The sequence below is a fragment of the Excalfactoria chinensis genome, unplaced genomic scaffold (assembly GCF_039878825.1).
Source record: "Excalfactoria chinensis isolate bCotChi1 unplaced genomic scaffold, bCotChi1.hap2 Scaffold_390, whole genome shotgun sequence".
Taxonomy (NCBI): Eukaryota; Metazoa; Chordata; class Aves; order Galliformes; family Phasianidae; genus Excalfactoria; species Excalfactoria chinensis.
The window spans coordinates 27,514-42,948 of NW_027315678.1; the positions used below are offsets into that span (position 1 = coordinate 27,514).

Below are 15,435 nucleotides of genomic sequence, written 5' to 3' on the forward strand. Positions count from 1 at the left end.
GGCATTTCTGGGTCATTAATGGGTTTTATTGGGGGTTTTTATTGGGTTTTATAGGGGGTTTTAATGGGAGGGCTTATGGGAAGGGCAGGGATGGGTCCCCATGGGATGAAGACCCCATAGGGCACATGGGCAAAGGGGGGGATGGATCCTGACCCCAAAGGGCACAACGGGAACAACCCCCCACGGGATCAAGACCTGATGGGGCTCAATGGGAACAGACCCTCATGGGATCAGGACCCCAAAGGACACAAGGGTCAGACCCCCACGCAGACAAGGCGACGCACAGGGATGGGGTCCAGCACCCACAACCACAGGGGGCTCCTGTTGTGCCGTAACCCCCCTCCCCTCCCAGCAGGGCCCCGCTCCCCTTCCTTGCCCCTTAGAGGTACTTATAGACCACCCTGTCGGGCACGGTCTGCACCTGGATGCTGACGGGGCACTTGTAGAGGTGGGACAGGAGGGTCTCGGCGTAGCCCAGCAGGAAGCAGAGCTTGGTGGGGGGCAGCTGGCGCAGCAGCAGCGGGCAGAGCAGCAGCTGGTTGGCGCGACGCTTCACCAGCAGCTGGTTGGACAAACAGCCGGGAAACGTCCCGTGGAAGAAGCGGCGCAGGAAGGCGTCTTCTATGGCACGATCCGCTGCACCCAGCTCCCCATCCAGGTTACCTGCAGGGACAGCGGGGGAGCAGGGGATGGATGGGGTTGGGTGTCCCCAATAGGGTCAACAAGGGATGGGATGGGGGTTGTTAGGGTTGTTGTGTCCCAATGGGGTCAGCAGGGGATGGTTGGGGTTGTTGTGTCCCAATGGGATCAGCAGGGGGTGGTGGATGGGGTTGTGTGTCCCCAGTGGGGGCAGCAGGGGATGGGGATGGTTGGGGTTGTGTGTGTGTCCCCAATGGGGGCAGCAGAGGATGGTTGGGGTTGTGTGTCCCCAATGGGGGTCAGCAAAGGATGGGGATGGTGGATGGGGTTGTTGTGTCCCCAATGGGGTCAGCAGGGGATGGATGGGGTTGTTGTGTCCCCAATGGAGTCAACAAGGGATGGGATGGTTGGGGTTGTGTGTCCCCAATGGGGGCAGCAGGGGATGGATGGGGTTGTTGTGTCCCCAATGGAGTCAACAAGGGATGGAATGGTTGAGGTTGTGTGTCCCCAATGGGGGCAGAAGGGGATGGTTGCATTTGTTGTGTGTCCCCAATAGGGTCAACAAGGGATGGGATGGGGGTTGTTAGGGTTGTGGTGTCCCCAATGGGGGCAGCAGGGATGGGATGGTGGTTGATGGGGTTGTTGTGTCCCCATTGGGGTCAACAAGGGATGGGATGGTTGGGGTTGTGTGTCCCCATTGGGGTCAGTAGGGGATGGGATGGGGGTTATTAGGGTTGTTGTGTCCCCAATGGGGTCAGCATGGAATGGGGATGGGATGGTTGGTGTTGTGTGTCCCCAATGGGGTCAACAAGGGATGGGATGGGGGTTGTTGTGTGTCCCCAATGGGGGCAGCAGTGGATGGGATGGTGGTTGTTGGGGTTGTGCGTCCCCAATGAGGTTGGCAGGGCATGGAATGGGGGTTAGGGTTGTTGTGTCCCCAATGGAGTCAACAAGGGATGGGATGGTTGGGGTTGTTGTGACCCCAATGGGGTCAACAAGGGATGGGATGGTGGTTGGGGTTGTTGTGTCCCCAATGGGGTCAACAAGGGATGGGATGGGGGTTGGGGTTGTTGTGTCCCCAATGGAGTCAACAAGGGATGGGATGGGGGTTGTTAGGGTTGTTGTGTCCCCAATGGGGTCAGCAGGGACGGGATGTTGGTTGGGGTCGTTGTCCCCCCCCACGTACCGGTGTGCAGGGACAGCCAGCCCTTGCGGTGTGCGATGTAATGGGGGGGATGGGCCTGTTCGTAAGTGACCGGCTTGTCACCTTTACCCACACGGACCCGAGCTGCTCGTGTCTATAGGGGGGGAAAGAGGGTTAAGGGGGGGATGGACACAAGGGGGGATGGATAGGGGGGATATGGGGGGGCATGGGGGGTAATGGGGGTGATGGGGGGGAGTGGGGAGTGATGGGGGGGGTGATGGGGTGATGGGGGGACATGGGGGCTGACTGGGGGATATGGGGGTGATAATGGGAAGGATATGGGGCTTATAGGGGGGTGATAATGGGAAGGATAGGGGGCTGAATGGGGGCTGATGGGGGCGGTGATGGGGGATAGGGAGGCTGCAGGGGGGTTGATGGGGGGGTAATGGGGGGTAATGGGGGCTGATGGGGGGTGATAATGGGAAGGATATGGGGCTTATAGGGGGGTATTGGGGGGTGATAATGGGAAGGTTATGGGGCTGAATGGGGCTGATGGGGCTGAATGGGGCTGAATGGGGCTGATGGGGCTGAATGGGGCTGAATGGGGCTGAATGGGGCTGATGGGGCTGAATGGGGCTGAATGGGGCTGAATGGGGCTGAATGGGGCTGATGGGGCTGAATGGGGCTGTATGGGGCTGAATGGGGCTGAATGGGGCTGAATGGGGCTGATGGGGCTGAATGGGGCTGAATGGGGCTGAATGGGGCTGATGGGGCTGAATGGGGCTGAATGGGGCTGAATGGGGCTAAATGGGGCTGAATGGGGCTGAATGGGGCTGAATGGGGCTGAATGGGGCTGATGGGGCTGAATGGGGCTGAATGGGGCTGAATGGGGCTAAATGGGGCTGAATGGGGCTGTATGGGGCTGATGGGGCTGAATGGGGCTGAATGGGGCTGAATGGGGCTGAATGGGGCTGAATGGGGCTGATGGGGCTGAATGGGGCTGAATGGGGCTGAATGGGGCTGAATGGGGCTGAATGGGGCTGATGGGGGGTGGTGGTGCTGGGGTTGGCGCTCACCTTGAGGCAGGCCGGGGTGCCGTGCAGGCCGCGGGCGGCGGGGAGGGCCGGGATGCGGCTGTGGGGCGGAACCTGGGGGAGGGCACGGCCGTCACGCCGCCATCTTGCGCGGCCCCGTCCCACCGCCCCCCCCCCGTGTCCCCGCCCCGCCCCGCCGCCCCCATCCCGCTGCCGCCCCCCGCCCGCCTTCCTCACCCCCAGCGCCCGCAAGGCCGAGGACGCCGCCATCTTGGCTCGGCGGGCGGGGCTTCCGGCGGAAGTGGCAGCGCCCCCTGGAGGATGGGAGGAATGGGCGCTGCGAGGGGGGCGTCCCCGTGTGGGGTGTCCCTATATGGGCTGTCCCTGTATGGGGTGTCCCTATATGGAGTGTCCCTATATGATGTCCCCATGTGGGCTGTCCCTATATGATGTCCCCATACGGGGTGTCCCTGTATGGGGTGTCCCTGTATGGGGTGTCCCTATATGATGTCCCCATATGGGCTGTCCCTGTATGGGGTGTCCCTATATGGGGTGTCCCTATATGGGCAGTCCCTATATGGGGTGTCCCTGTATGATGTTCCCATATGGGGTGTCCCTGTATGGGGTGTCCCTATATGATGTCCCCATACAGGCTGTCCCTATATGGGGTGTCCCCATGCAGAGTGTCCCTATATGATGTCCCCATGTGGGCTGTCCCTGTATGATGTCCCCATATGATGTCCCTGTATGGGGTGTCCCTATATGGGGTATCCCCATATGATGTCCCCATACGGGCTGTCCCTACATGCTGTCCCCATATGGAGTCCCCACACAAGGCCATGTCCCCCACCCACGTGACCCCCCCATGCCCCACACAGTGTGGGGACAAATGGCCCCAACATCACGTCCCCACCCACAGGATGCCCTGAGGGGAGCTGTGCCCTGCCCCATGCCCCCATGGCCCCATGGCCCCATATCCCATGTCCCATATCCCCATAATGACCCCACGGCCCCACATCCCCGTCCCACCCTCCTGTAGGGCCCTTCATCCCCACAAGGGCACTTCAATGGAGGAGCGGGGCCGGAGCTTCAAAGCGCTGCCAGGAAGGAGCAGCCATGGGGGGGGGGGGGGGAGGAGAATGGGGGGGGGTGTGGGGACATTGGGGTCTGGGGACATGGGGGGACAAAGGGGGTGGGATATGGGGCAGGGGATATGGGATATGGGGTAGGGGATATGGGGTAGGGGATATGGGGTAGGGGATATGGGGTAGGAGATATGGGGCAGGGGATATGGGATATGGGATAGGGGATGGGGGATATGGGGTAGGGGATATGGGACGGGGGGGCATAGGAATGTGTGGGTTTGGGGACACGGGGGGACATGGGGATGTGGGATATGGGACATGGGGGGACATGGGGCTGGGAATAAGGGATGTGGGGGGATATGGGGACATTGGGGATATGGGGACATGAAAGCTTGGGGTCATGGGGATATGGGGACACAGGGGGACACGTGGCAAAATAGGGACATGGGAATGTGGGGTCATGGGGATGTGGGGAGATGGGACACAGATGTGGGGACACAGGAAGCCCAATGGGGTCAATGGAGGCTCAGCCATGTGGGGTTGGGGACCCCGCTGTTGCCCTGTCCCGGTTGGGGCCACGTGTCCCCACAGCGCTGGCACTGCCCCACACCCCCCCCATGGGGCTATAAGAGCACACAGCGCCCGGCCCCACACACCCACCATGGCACCGCCTGCCCTACAGACGCTGCTGCTCGTCCTGCTCTGCGCCAGCACAGGTAGGACCCCCTAAAACGGGCATCCCCCTCCCCCCCCAAAACCGGGTACCCCCCCCCCCCAAAACCAGGTACCCCCACCCCCAAACCGGGTACCCCCACCCCATACTCGGGCACACCCCAAAACCCGGATCACCCCCCAACTCTCAGCCCCCCCCACACTCCAAATCTGGGTCCCCCTGCCCCATAGCTGTGTGCTCCCCAAAACATGGATGTCCTTTCCCCCCCCACCCCAAATCTAAGTACCCCCACCCCAAATCTTGGGTGCCCCCCCCCCCCACTTTGGGTGTCCCAAACCATGGTGCCCCCCCCACGTCCCCACTGTGGGGACATCCCAGTGGTTCCCAATAGTGGGATTGGGGTGGGGGGGGGACACTCACAGTGGGGCCCCCCACCCAAAGAAGTGGGTTCTGGGGGGGGGGTGACGGGGTCCTGCTGGTGGTTGTAGGGCTGGGGGGGCCGCGCTGTGAGGTGCCCCCCAGTGGCTGGTGCCGGAGCTGGGACACGGCGCTGCGCTGTGGGGCCGTGGGGGTCTGCGCCCAACGAGGATGGCCCCGAAGCACACAGGTGGGTGGCCCTATGTGCCCCCATACGGCCCCGTCCCCTTGGCCCCATACACCATGTCCCATATCCCTGTGTCCCTATATCCCCATATCTCCCTGTCTCTACGTCCCATATCCCTGTGTCCCCATGACCCCACATCCCCATGTCCCCATATCCCTGTGTCCCTTTACCCCCATATCTCCATGTCCCCAAGTCCCTTTATCCCCATGGCTCCCTGTGTCTGTGTCCCCATGACCCCATACCCCCATATCCTCATGTCCCTGTGTCCCTTTATCCCCATGTCCCCATATCTCCCTGTCTCTATGTCCCATATCCCTGTGTCCCCATGCCCCCTTTATCCCCACACCCCCCCGTTTTGGTGTCCCCATGTCCCCATAACCCCCCATGTCCCCATAACCCCCCATGTCCCCATAACCCCCCCATGTCCCCATAACCCCCCCATGTCCCCATAACCCCCCCATGTCCCCATAACCCCCCCATGTCCCCATAACCCCCCATGTCCCCATAACCCCCCCCATGTCCCCATAACCCCCCATGTCCCCATAACCCCCCATGTCCCCATAACCCCCCATGTCCCCATAACCCCCCCATGTCCCCATAACCCCATGTCCCCATTACCCCCCCATGTCCCCATAACCCCCCCATGTCCCCATAACCCCCCATGTCCCCCCAGGAGGACACCTGCACTGACTGCCAGTCCCTGCTGACGCTGCTCATCCGCATGGCCAACGTGTCGGCTGCCAAGGTGCTGGGGGGGGGTCTGGGGGGACGTGGGGTGACATCGGGGTGTCCCTGGGGTGACACTGAGCTGTGGGTCAGGCGGCAGTGGAAGGTTTCCTGCGGAGGGAGTGCGCGGCGCTGCCAGTGCCCACCATGGTGTCACCGTGTCAGAGCCTGGTGAGCCGGGTACTGGGAGCTGCTGGAGGCACAGCTGAGGGGACAGCTGGTGAGTGGGGACATGGGGGGACATGGGGGGGGCATGGGGGGGGCATGGGGGGGACATGGGGGGGGACATGGGGGGACATGGGGGGACATGGGGGGGACATGGGGGGGACATGGGGGGACAGGGGGGGGACATGGGGGGGGCATGGGGGGGACATGGGGGGGACATGGGGGGGACATGGGGGGACATGGGGGGGACATGGGGGGACATGGGGGGACATGGGGGGACATGGGGGGACATGGGGGGGACATGGGGGGACATGGGGGGACATGGGGGGGACATGGGGGGGACATGGGGGGGGGCATGGGGGGGACATGGGGGGGACATGGGGGGGACATGGGGGAGACATGGGGGGGACATGGGGGGGACATGGGGGGGACATGGGGGGGACATGGGGGGGACATGGGGGGGACATGGAGCCGTATGGGGACACAGCGCCATATGGGGACACCTTTGGGTGCCTGGGCTGCAGGCACTGTTGTCCCCATCCCCCCCTGTTGTCCCCATCCCCCCCTTTTGTCCCCACAGAAGCCATCTGCCATCTGTGCCCGCCTGGAGTTGTGCCCCGGGCAGCCCGGGGGGGTCCCAACTGTGTCCCCCCCTATAGGAGCCCTCCTGCAGGTATGGGATGTATATGGGATTCTGGGGGGCATCTGGGGGGCACATCCGTGGGTCTTCGTATGGGTGGGTAATAGGGTTTTCTCTATGGGTGTATGGAGGTGTCCATGTGGGGTTCCCCTATGGGTATCCTAATAAGAGTCAAAATAGGAACCCCAATGGATGGCCTACAGGGAATCCCAATGGACAACCCAATGAGTGTCCCAAAGGCCAAACATGGCGGTCTCTGCATGGGTGTCCAATGGGAACCCCAATAGGGACCCCAATGGAAACCTAAATGGGAACCTCCATCAGAGCTCAATGGGAACACCTATAGGAACCCTACTGACATTACCAGCCAGTGCCCCAATGGGAACCACAGCGGGCACCCCTATAAGTGTCCTAATGGGTGTCCTAATGGGATCCCCAATGGACATCCCAATGACCATCCCAATGAGAACCACAATGGGAACCCTAATGGGAACCCACACGGGAACCCCACTGAGTATCCTCATGGGTGCTCCAATGGGATCCCCAATGGGAACCCCACTGAGTATCCTAATGGGATCCCCAATGGGAACCCTACTGAGTATCCTAATGGGATCCCCAATGGGAACCCTACTGAGTATCCTAATGGGATCCCCAATGGGATCCCCACTGAGTATCCTAATGGGATCCCCAACGGGAACCCTACTGAGTATCCTAATGGGATCCCCAATGGGAACCTCACTGAGTATCCTCATGGGATCCCCAATGGGAACCCTACTGAGTATCCCCATGGGCGCCCCATGGGAACCCCAAAACCCCACATGGAGGCTATAGGGCCAACCCCTGTTCCCCATTGTCCCCAAGGACGCGGCGCTGCCGGTGCCGCTGCCGCTGTGCTGGCTGTGCCGTACCTTCCTGTCCCGCGCCGAGGCTGCCGTCCCCAAGGTACGGTGAGGTGCTGCTGGTTCCGGTGCCGGTTCCGGTGCCGGTTCTGGTGCCGGTTCTGGTGCCGGTTCTGGTGCCGGTTCCGGTGCCGGTTCATGCAGAGGGTTGTCGCTGAGCTGTGTGTGCTGCCCATAGGCAGCCGTGGCCATGGCGGTGTCCCAGCTGTGCCGGGCTCTGCCGGTGGTGGTGGCGGGCGCGTGCCAATGCCTGGCAGAGCGTTACACCGCGCTGGTGCTGGAGACGGTGCTGGGGAAGCTGGCGCCGCGGCTGGTGTGTCGCCTGCTGCTCAGCTGCGGCCCTGAGGATGGAGCTGCTGCCATCGTGGCACCAACCGGGGACGTCGGGGACAGCAAGAGAGACCTGAGTGCTGAGGGCAACCGGGTGAGCACGGGGATGGGGGGTCTGGGGTCACCAAGGGACACAGTGGGGACCCTAAAGGCCCATAGGGATACACTTGGGACCCTAATGGTGTCACAGCCCTATAGGGACATGTTGGGGACTCAAAGGGACACAATGGGGACCCTAATGGTGTCACAGCCCCATAGGGACATGTTGGGGACTCAAAGGGATGCACTGGGGACCCTAATGGTGTCACAGCCCCATAAGGACGTGTTGGGGACTCAAAGGGATGCATTGGGGACCCTGAAGGTGTCACAGCCCATAGGGATGTGCTCCAGGGTGTCACCAAGGGATGTACTGGGGACTCAAAGGGACACAATGGGGACCCTAAATGGTGTCACAGCTCCATAGGGACGTGTTGGGGACTCAAAGGGACGCAATGGGGACCCTAAAGGTGTCACAGCTCCATAGGGACGTGTTGGGGACTCAAAGGGATGCATTGGGGGCCCTAAAGGTGTCACAGTCCCATAGGGACACGTTGGGGACTCAAAGGGACACAATGGGGACCCTAAAGGTGTCACAGCTCCATAGGGATGTGTTGGGAACCCAAAGGGATGCACTGGGGACCCTAAAGGTGTCACAGCCCCAAAGGGACACAGTAGGGACCCTGAAGGTGTCACAGCCCATAGGGACGTGCTCCAGGGAGTCACCAAGGGATGTACTGGGGACTCAAAGGGACACAATGGGGACCCTAAAGGTGTCCCACCCCAAGGGACGCACCGGGACCCCCAGGGCTGCCACCTTCACCCAGCAGCTCTGTTAGGCCCCTGGGCTGTCACCAGCCATGTCCCCTCCTCCCTTAGGACCCCGCTCTGTGGCAGGTGCTCACTGAGCTGTCCCCAAACCTTGAGCTGTCCCCAAACCTCGAGCTGTCCCCAAAGCCAGGGCTGACCCCAAAGCCTGGACCCTGCGCCCTGGGCCCAGCCTATTGGTGCTCCAGTGCTGAGACTGCCCAGCGCTGTGAGGTAAGCAGGGGGAGGTGACAAGGGACATGGGGGGGGTGACAAGGGACAAGGGGGGGCGACAAGGGACATGGGGGGGCGACAAGGGACATGGGGGGGGTGACAAGGGACATGGGGGGGCGACAAGGGACATGGGGGGGGTGACAAGGGACATGGGGGGGGTGACAAGGGACATGGGGGGGGTGACAAGGGACATGGGGGGGTGACAAGGGACATGGGGGGGGTGACAAGGGACATGGGGAGGCGACAAGGGACATGGGGGGGTGACAAGGGACATGGGGGGGTGACAAGGGACATGGGGGGGGTGACAAGGGACATGGGGGGGTGTGACACGTCACCAACCCCACTGCTCACCACCAGGCTCAGCTGTACTGCCAGGACCACGCTGGGCTGTAGGGATGGGAGGAGCAGCTGCAGCCCCAAATAAAGCCTGGATGCCAGCAGCGCCGCCGTCCCTGTTGCCTCTCCTTGGGGGTGAGGTGGGCAAATGGAGGCCAATAAAAACAACCCCAAAAGAGCCAGAAAAGCTTGAAAGAAACGTGCAGGAGAATAAAAAAGCAGCACATTTAATGGGGGGTGGGAGCTCAGGCTCCTTGCTGGTTCGTCTCATCCTCCTCCCGGCGCTTCCAGATCTGGGGCAGAACATGGAGGTGGGGATATGGGGGGGGGCTGTGAGTGCTGGGGGGTGTTTTGGGGACGTTCTGTCCCTTCCTTTTCCCCGTGTCCCCCCCATCCCCTCACCTGAATATAGGCCTCAGACAGTGTGATCATCTGCGGCAGGATGTCGGTCACCTGCAGGTCCTGCAGCTCGTACCACTTCCCAGTGCCCTGCCAGGGAACATAAAGGGGGGGATGGAGCAGCTGGGTGATGCTGAGGGCTGCCCTCCTACCTCCCACCTCCCCCCTTTTTGCCCCCCCACTCACGTGGTGCAGCACGTGGATGCGATAGGAGCCCTCGGAGGGTTTCCCATCGTGCACGATGTTGGCGATCAGATCGTAGGTGGTGTGACTGTGCACCGCCTGCACCTCCTCCGACAGGTACTCACGCAGGTCCACATTGCTGCAGGGCAGGGCAGCACCGTCAGCACCCGAACCAGGACCACCCCCACCCCCCCCAGGACCACCCCAAGCCCCATAGAACCACCCCAAGCCCCATAGAACCACCCCAAGCCCCCATAGGACCACCCCAAGCCCCCATAGGACCACCCCCACCCCCCCCCAGGACCACCCTAAGCCCCCCCAGGACCACCCCAACCCCCATAGGACCACCCCAACTCCCCACAGGACCACCTCACCCCCCATAGGACCACCCCAACCCCCCAGGACCACCCTAAGCCCCCCCAGGACCACCTCACCCCCCATAGGACCACCCCAACCCCCCATAGGACCACCCCAACCCCCCCCAGGACCACCCCAACCCCCCCCCTAGGACCACCCCAATCCCCCAGGACCACCCCAAGCCCCCCCAGGATCACCTCACCCCCCATAGGACCAACCCAACCCCCCCCCAGGACCACCCCAACCCCCCCATTGCTCAGGGCAGGGCAAGCAGAGCACCCACGTGATGGGGAAGTTGACGATGGTGGGGTTCTTCTCCACAAAGAAGTTGTTCTTGGTGAAGCGCTTGATGCAGAAGATGAGATACGGGGGCAGCCGGGTGAGCTGGAAGCGCTTCAGGAAGTTCTCCTTGTAGGTTTTGTACTCCTTCTCGGTGGCCCCATTGAATTTAGCCAGGATGCTGAACAACGGCACCTGGGGGATGATCAGCTGCTCCTTCTCGTCCTTATAGAGCGGAGCCGTGGGCAGATCCAGAGTCAGGTACATGAAGGTGGACTCCACCATGGTCTCCTGGTACTCGGCGTTCTGCAGCAGCTGGGCTTTCTCCTCGGCTGGCTGCGGGATGGGGGCGGCGTGCTCAGCACTATGGGGCAGCCCCACAACATGGGGGGGGATCTGGGGGTACTCACAGGGTCTGGGGGGGGATCTGGGGGGAATTAACCAGGTCTGGGGGGGATCTGGGGGGAATTAACCAGGTCTGGGGGGGGATCTGGGGGTACTCACAGGGTCTGGGGGGGTATTGGGGGGGATTTGGGGGTACTCACCAGATCTGGGTGCGGCAGCTTCTTGGTGAAGATGCGCATGGAGCCCTGGAAGACGTCGGTGACGATGGCTGAGGACACACAGAGTGGGGTCAGAGGGAGGGGAGACAGGAGAGGCTTGGAATGGCTGATGTGGGGCACGGGGGGGGGGCAGAGAGGTGCCAAATGGTGGCATAGGGGGGATCAAGGGGCATGAGGGGGGTGTGCAGAGGAGTGACCAAAAGGGCACTGGGAGTGACATGAGGGGTGACAGTGGGGCACAGGGTTGGCAAAGGGGTGACAAAAGGGACGTGGGGTGACAAAGGGGGGTGACAGAGAGCAAAGAAGGTGACACAGGAGGGATGAGGGGTGACCAAAGGGGCACAGGGGGGTAACGTGGGGGTGACAAAAGGGACGTGGGGTGAGCAAGGGGATGCAGGGGGTGGCAGAGGGATGACAGAGGGGCACAGGGGGTGACATAAGGAGCACGGGGACAGCATGGGGGTAACAAAGGCCATGGGATGGCCTGCAGCCCCTGCAGCCCCCACTTACTTTTCTTCTTCTTCTTGGTGCCCCCCAGGGCCGAGTGCAGCGCGTTGAGGAACCACGAGAGGAAATCCACCCCATCCCCTGCAAACAGGGAGGAGGAGGAGGAAGAAGAGGAGGATGAAGACGGGGCTGGGTGCAGCAACGGTGGCAGCAGCCGCATCCGACGGGGCCTCACCTTGCTTGGTGATCTGGAAGTTCTTCTTGCTGCACAGCACCACGGCCTGCAGCATCTCGTGGGGGGAGACGTGAGCTTTGAAGTTGCGGGGGTTCCACAGCTTGCGCATCAGCTCCCCAAAGCGCTGCACCAGGAGGAACATGATGTCCCCGGGCGGACGCTTGATGTTCTTGTAGTTGTCCTCCTCCAAGAAGTAATTGCGCAGCGGGGGGACGTTGGACAGAGCCTGGGGGCGGCACGACGTGTGGGCTGGGGTCTACTAAGGGGTCCACTAAGGGGTCCACTAGGGGACTCACTAAGGGGTCCACTAAGGGCTCACTAAGGGGCTCACTAAGGGGCTCACTAAGGGGTCCACTAAGGGACTCACTAAGGGACTCACTAAGGGACTCACTAAGGGACTCACTAAGGGACTCACTAAGGGGTCCACTAAGGGACTCACTAAGGGGTCCACTAAGGGACTCACTAAGGGGTCCACTAAGGGACTCACTAAGGGGTCCACTAAGGGACTCACTAAGGGGTCCACTAAGGGACTCACTAAGGGGTCCACTAAGGGACTCACTAAGGGGTCCACTAAGGGACTCACTAAGGGATTCACTAAGGGATTCACTAAGGGATTCACTAAGGGATTCACTAAGGGGTCCACTAAGGGGTCCACTAAGGGGCCCACTAAGGGATTCACTAAGGGACTCACTAAGGGATTCACTAAGGGGTCCACTAGGGGGTCCACTAAGGGACTCACTAAGGGACTCACTAAGGGACTCACTAAGGGATTCACTAAGGGGTCCACTAGGGGGTCCACTAGGGGGTCCACCAAGGGGTCCACCAAGGGGTTCACTAAGGGGTTCTGCCCCCCCTCGCCCCCCTCCCCAAAGGCAGACCTGCAGCACGGCGTTGGCGTAGTCGTTGGCTTTGATGTTGTTGAGCCCCACGATGCCGGGCAGGTAGGTGGTGCCATCGTAGGCACGGGACAGCTTGGCCTGCTTGTCCAGGTTGCTGATCTGCTGCGTGGTGAAGGTGGGCTTCAGCACGTACTGCACAACAGGGGGGACAAGGCGGTGTCACAGCAGGTCGGGGGGGGACACAAAGGCAGCCCAATAGAGCCCCAGGTGCTGCAGCACACCGTGATGTCCTCCAGCGACGAGTCGATGATCTCGTAGTTGTCGGGCAGGCAGTAGAACTTGAGGGTGTGCAGGTTGAGGAAGACGTGGTGGCTGAACTGCACGCTGTGGATGTAGGCGTGGGACTTCAGCCCCCCGGCCTGAGGGGTGACACGAGGAGTCAGGGCTCAAACAACCCCACAAAGAAGAGGTTGGGGGGCAGAGCTGCCCATCCCAGCACACACAGAGCCCCATCCCAGCACACACAGAGCCCCCCATCCATCCCAGCACACAGAGACCCCCATCCGAGAGTCCCCCATCCATCCCAGCACACATGGAGTCCCCCATCCCAACATACACAGCTCCCATCCTGGAACACGGAGCTCCCCATCCATCCCATCCCAGCACATACAGCCCCCATCCATCCCATCCCATCCCATCCATCCCATCCCATCCCAGCACACACACAGCCCCCCATCCATCCCATCCCATCCATCCCATCCATCCCATCCATCCATCCCATCCCATCCCATCCATCCCATCCCATCCATCCCATCCCATCTCATCCATCCCATCCCATCCATCCCATCCCATCCATCCCATCCCATCCATCCCATCCATCCCATCGCATCCCATCCATCCCATCGCATCCATCCCATCCCATCCATCCCATCCCATCCATCCCATCCCATCCATCCCATCCCATCCCATCCATCCCATCCCATCCATCCCATCCCATCCCATCCCATCCATCCCATCCCATCCATCCCATCCCATCCCATCCATCCCATCCCATCCCACTGTGCTCACCCTGGAAGTACTTCCCACACACGAGGCAGGCGTAGACGTTGATGTGTGACAGCGAGATGGAGCAGAGCTTCTCAAAGTCAAAATCCAACACGCTCCTGCAGGCAATGCAGAGCTATTGGGGGGGGGGGGGGGGCGGCCATAGGGACCCCCTGGCGGTGCCCATCTGCTCCCTTGTGCCCCCTCCCCAGCTCTGGGTGCCCCCTCCCCACTCCTCACTTGTTGATGGTGTCCAGGTAGGGGCAATGGCGGCTGCGTTGGTCCTCGGGGTCAAAGCGGCCATAGCGCACTGCAGGAAGGGGGGGGGTACAGCTCAGTAGTGAATGGGGCACTGGGGGCCCAGATCTGACCCCCAACCCCCATCCCAGCCCTGACCCCAACCCACAGCTCCCCCCACAGCCCCAGATCCAACCTCACATTCCCCACGTCCCTATAACTGACCCCCCCCAGACCCAGCCCTGGTTCCCTACAGCTCCATGTCGGATCCCACAGGCCCCGGAACCAGACCCAGATCCCCTCATGTTCCTTTATCTGCACCCAAACACCCCACAGCAGCCCCAGCTCTGCCCCACAGGCCCGTATGCGACCCCAAGGCCCCGGATCCAGCCCTGCTGCCCCCAGACTGACACCAAATCCCCCATAACTGACCCCACAGCCCCATAATCGACCCCATAACTGACCCCACAGCCCCAGAACTGACTCTGCAGCCCCACTACTGACCCCATAACCGACCCCACAGCCCCATAACTGACCCCATAGCCCCACTACTGACCCCATAACTGACCCCATAGCCCCATTACTGACCCCATAACTGACCCCATAGCCCCATAACCGACCCCATAACTGACCCCACAGCCCCATAACTGACTCTGCAGCCCCACTACTGACCCCATAACTGACCCCATAGCCCCAATAAACGACCCCACAGCCCCATAACCGACCCCATAGCCGACCCCATAGCCCCATAACTGACCCCACAGCCCCATAACCGACCCCATAACTGACCCCATAACTGACCCCATAACCGACCCCACAGCCCCATAACCGACCCCATAACTGACCCCATAACTGACCCCATAACTGACCCCATAGCCCCATAACTGACCCCACAGCCCCATAACTGACCCCACAGCCCCACAACTGACCCCATAACCGACCCCACACTCCCGTTACCCCCCGTTACCCCCTATTACCCCCTATTACCCCCCGTTACCCCCCTTCTCCCTACCGGTGGGTTCTGGTTCCGGTTCAGAGTCTCCATCCTCCTCCCGCTCCCGTTTGACGCGCACCGCTCCTCCGCTTCCGCTTCCGGTTCCGGTCCAGTTTCCGTCTCCCGCCTCCCTCCGTCCCCTCACGATCGCTCCGCTCAGTTCCAGGCCCGTCCCACTTTCCGCCGCCGCCTCCCGCTTCTCCCGGCCCCGCTCCGTTTCCCTCCTGCCTCGGCCCTTCTCCGCATCGCTGTCCCGTCGGTTCCGGTTGGATCCCCGCGCTGATACCGGCCCGGTTCCCCGCTCCCGTTCCCGCTCCCGGTCCCGCTCCCTCTTCCCGCGGCTCGACATCGCGGCGCACTGCGCATGCGCCGCAATACCACGTTCTCCGTGACGCATGCGCAGAGCGTCATCGGTCCCTGCGGGCTCTGCGCCTGCGCAGTGCGGCGTGCCGGACACCGGCGGAACTTTTAAAGGGGCCGCGTCCCGGAAGTGGCGGGTTCGGTTA

At 61.9% G+C, this 15,435-nt stretch overlaps 3 protein-coding genes across 4 annotated transcripts; 1 reads left to right on the forward strand and 2 right to left on the reverse strand.

Moving 5' to 3' along the window:
- On the reverse strand, positions 1 to 5,083 carry MRPS24 (mitochondrial ribosomal protein S24). Its single transcript, XM_072360894.1, has 5 exons — positions 4,996 to 5,083; positions 3,055 to 3,131; positions 2,860 to 2,931; positions 1,826 to 1,937; positions 1 to 663 (listed from the first exon to the last, which is right to left on the reverse strand). Exons 2-5 carry the CDS (start codon positions 3,085 to 3,087, stop codon positions 380 to 382), a joined length of 501 nt encoding a protein of 166 aa, XP_072216995.1. The 5' UTR covers positions 3,088 to 3,131; positions 4,996 to 5,083; the 3' UTR covers positions 1 to 379.
- Positions 4,564 to 9,558, forward strand: LOC140265014 (pulmonary surfactant-associated protein B-like). The gene is given in 10 exon segments (XM_072360895.1): positions 4,564 to 4,618; positions 5,064 to 5,182; positions 5,856 to 5,924; positions 5,999 to 6,085; positions 6,087 to 6,125; positions 6,651 to 6,743; positions 7,572 to 7,652; positions 7,788 to 7,991; positions 8,855 to 9,016; positions 9,374 to 9,558. Coding segments are annotated over 10 exon segments (945 nt in total). The 3' UTR covers positions 9,410 to 9,558.
- LOC140265012 (ubiquitin carboxyl-terminal hydrolase 39-like) lies at positions 9,470 to 15,393 on the reverse strand. 2 transcript variants are annotated; one of them, XM_072360893.1, is made up of 12 exons: positions 14,948 to 15,393; positions 13,939 to 14,008; positions 13,719 to 13,817; positions 12,936 to 13,068; positions 12,694 to 12,846; positions 11,816 to 12,041; positions 11,644 to 11,721; positions 11,116 to 11,183; positions 10,575 to 10,906; positions 9,938 to 10,073; positions 9,755 to 9,841; positions 9,470 to 9,645 (listed from the first exon to the last, which is right to left on the reverse strand). In XM_072360893.1, exons 1-12 carry the CDS (start codon positions 15,324 to 15,326, stop codon positions 9,598 to 9,600), a joined length of 1,809 nt encoding a protein of 602 aa, XP_072216994.1. In that variant the 5' UTR covers positions 15,327 to 15,393; the 3' UTR covers positions 9,470 to 9,597. The 2 variants fall into 2 exon arrangements, with proteins under 2 accessions (XP_072216994.1, XP_072216993.1); XM_072360892.1 differs by having other exon boundaries at positions 12,936 to 13,073; positions 13,723 to 13,817; positions 14,948 to 15,289.
- Positions 15,394 to 15,435: the final 42 nt, after the last annotated feature.

Excerpts from the sequence above, each read along its gene's own strand:
- MRPS24 (XM_072360894.1), bottom strand. The coding sequence starts at position 3,087 with ATGGCGGCGTCCTCGGCCTTGCGGGCGCTGGGG. Across the intron at positions 2,932-3,054 it reads CGGCCTTGCGGGCGCTGGGG|GTTCCGCCCCACAGCCGCAT; the intron begins GTGAGGAAGGCG and ends GCCCTCCCCCAG. Across the intron at positions 1,938-2,859 it reads GCACCCCGGCCTGCCTCAAG|ACACGAGCAGCTCGGGTCCG; the intron begins GTGAGCGCCAAC and ends CCCCCCCTATAG.
- LOC140265012 (XM_072360893.1), bottom strand. The coding sequence starts at position 15,326 with ATGCGTCACGGAGAACGTGGTATTGCGGCGCATGCGCAGTGCGCCGCG. Across the intron at positions 12,847-12,935 it reads CGTCGCTGGAGGACATCACG|TACGTGCTGAAGCCCACCTT; the intron begins GTGTGCTGCAGC and ends CCTGTTGTGCAG. Across the intron at positions 10,907-11,115 it reads AGCTGCCGCACCCAGATCTG|CCAGCCGAGGAGAAAGCCCA; the intron begins GTGAGTACCCCC and ends CCCATCCCGCAG.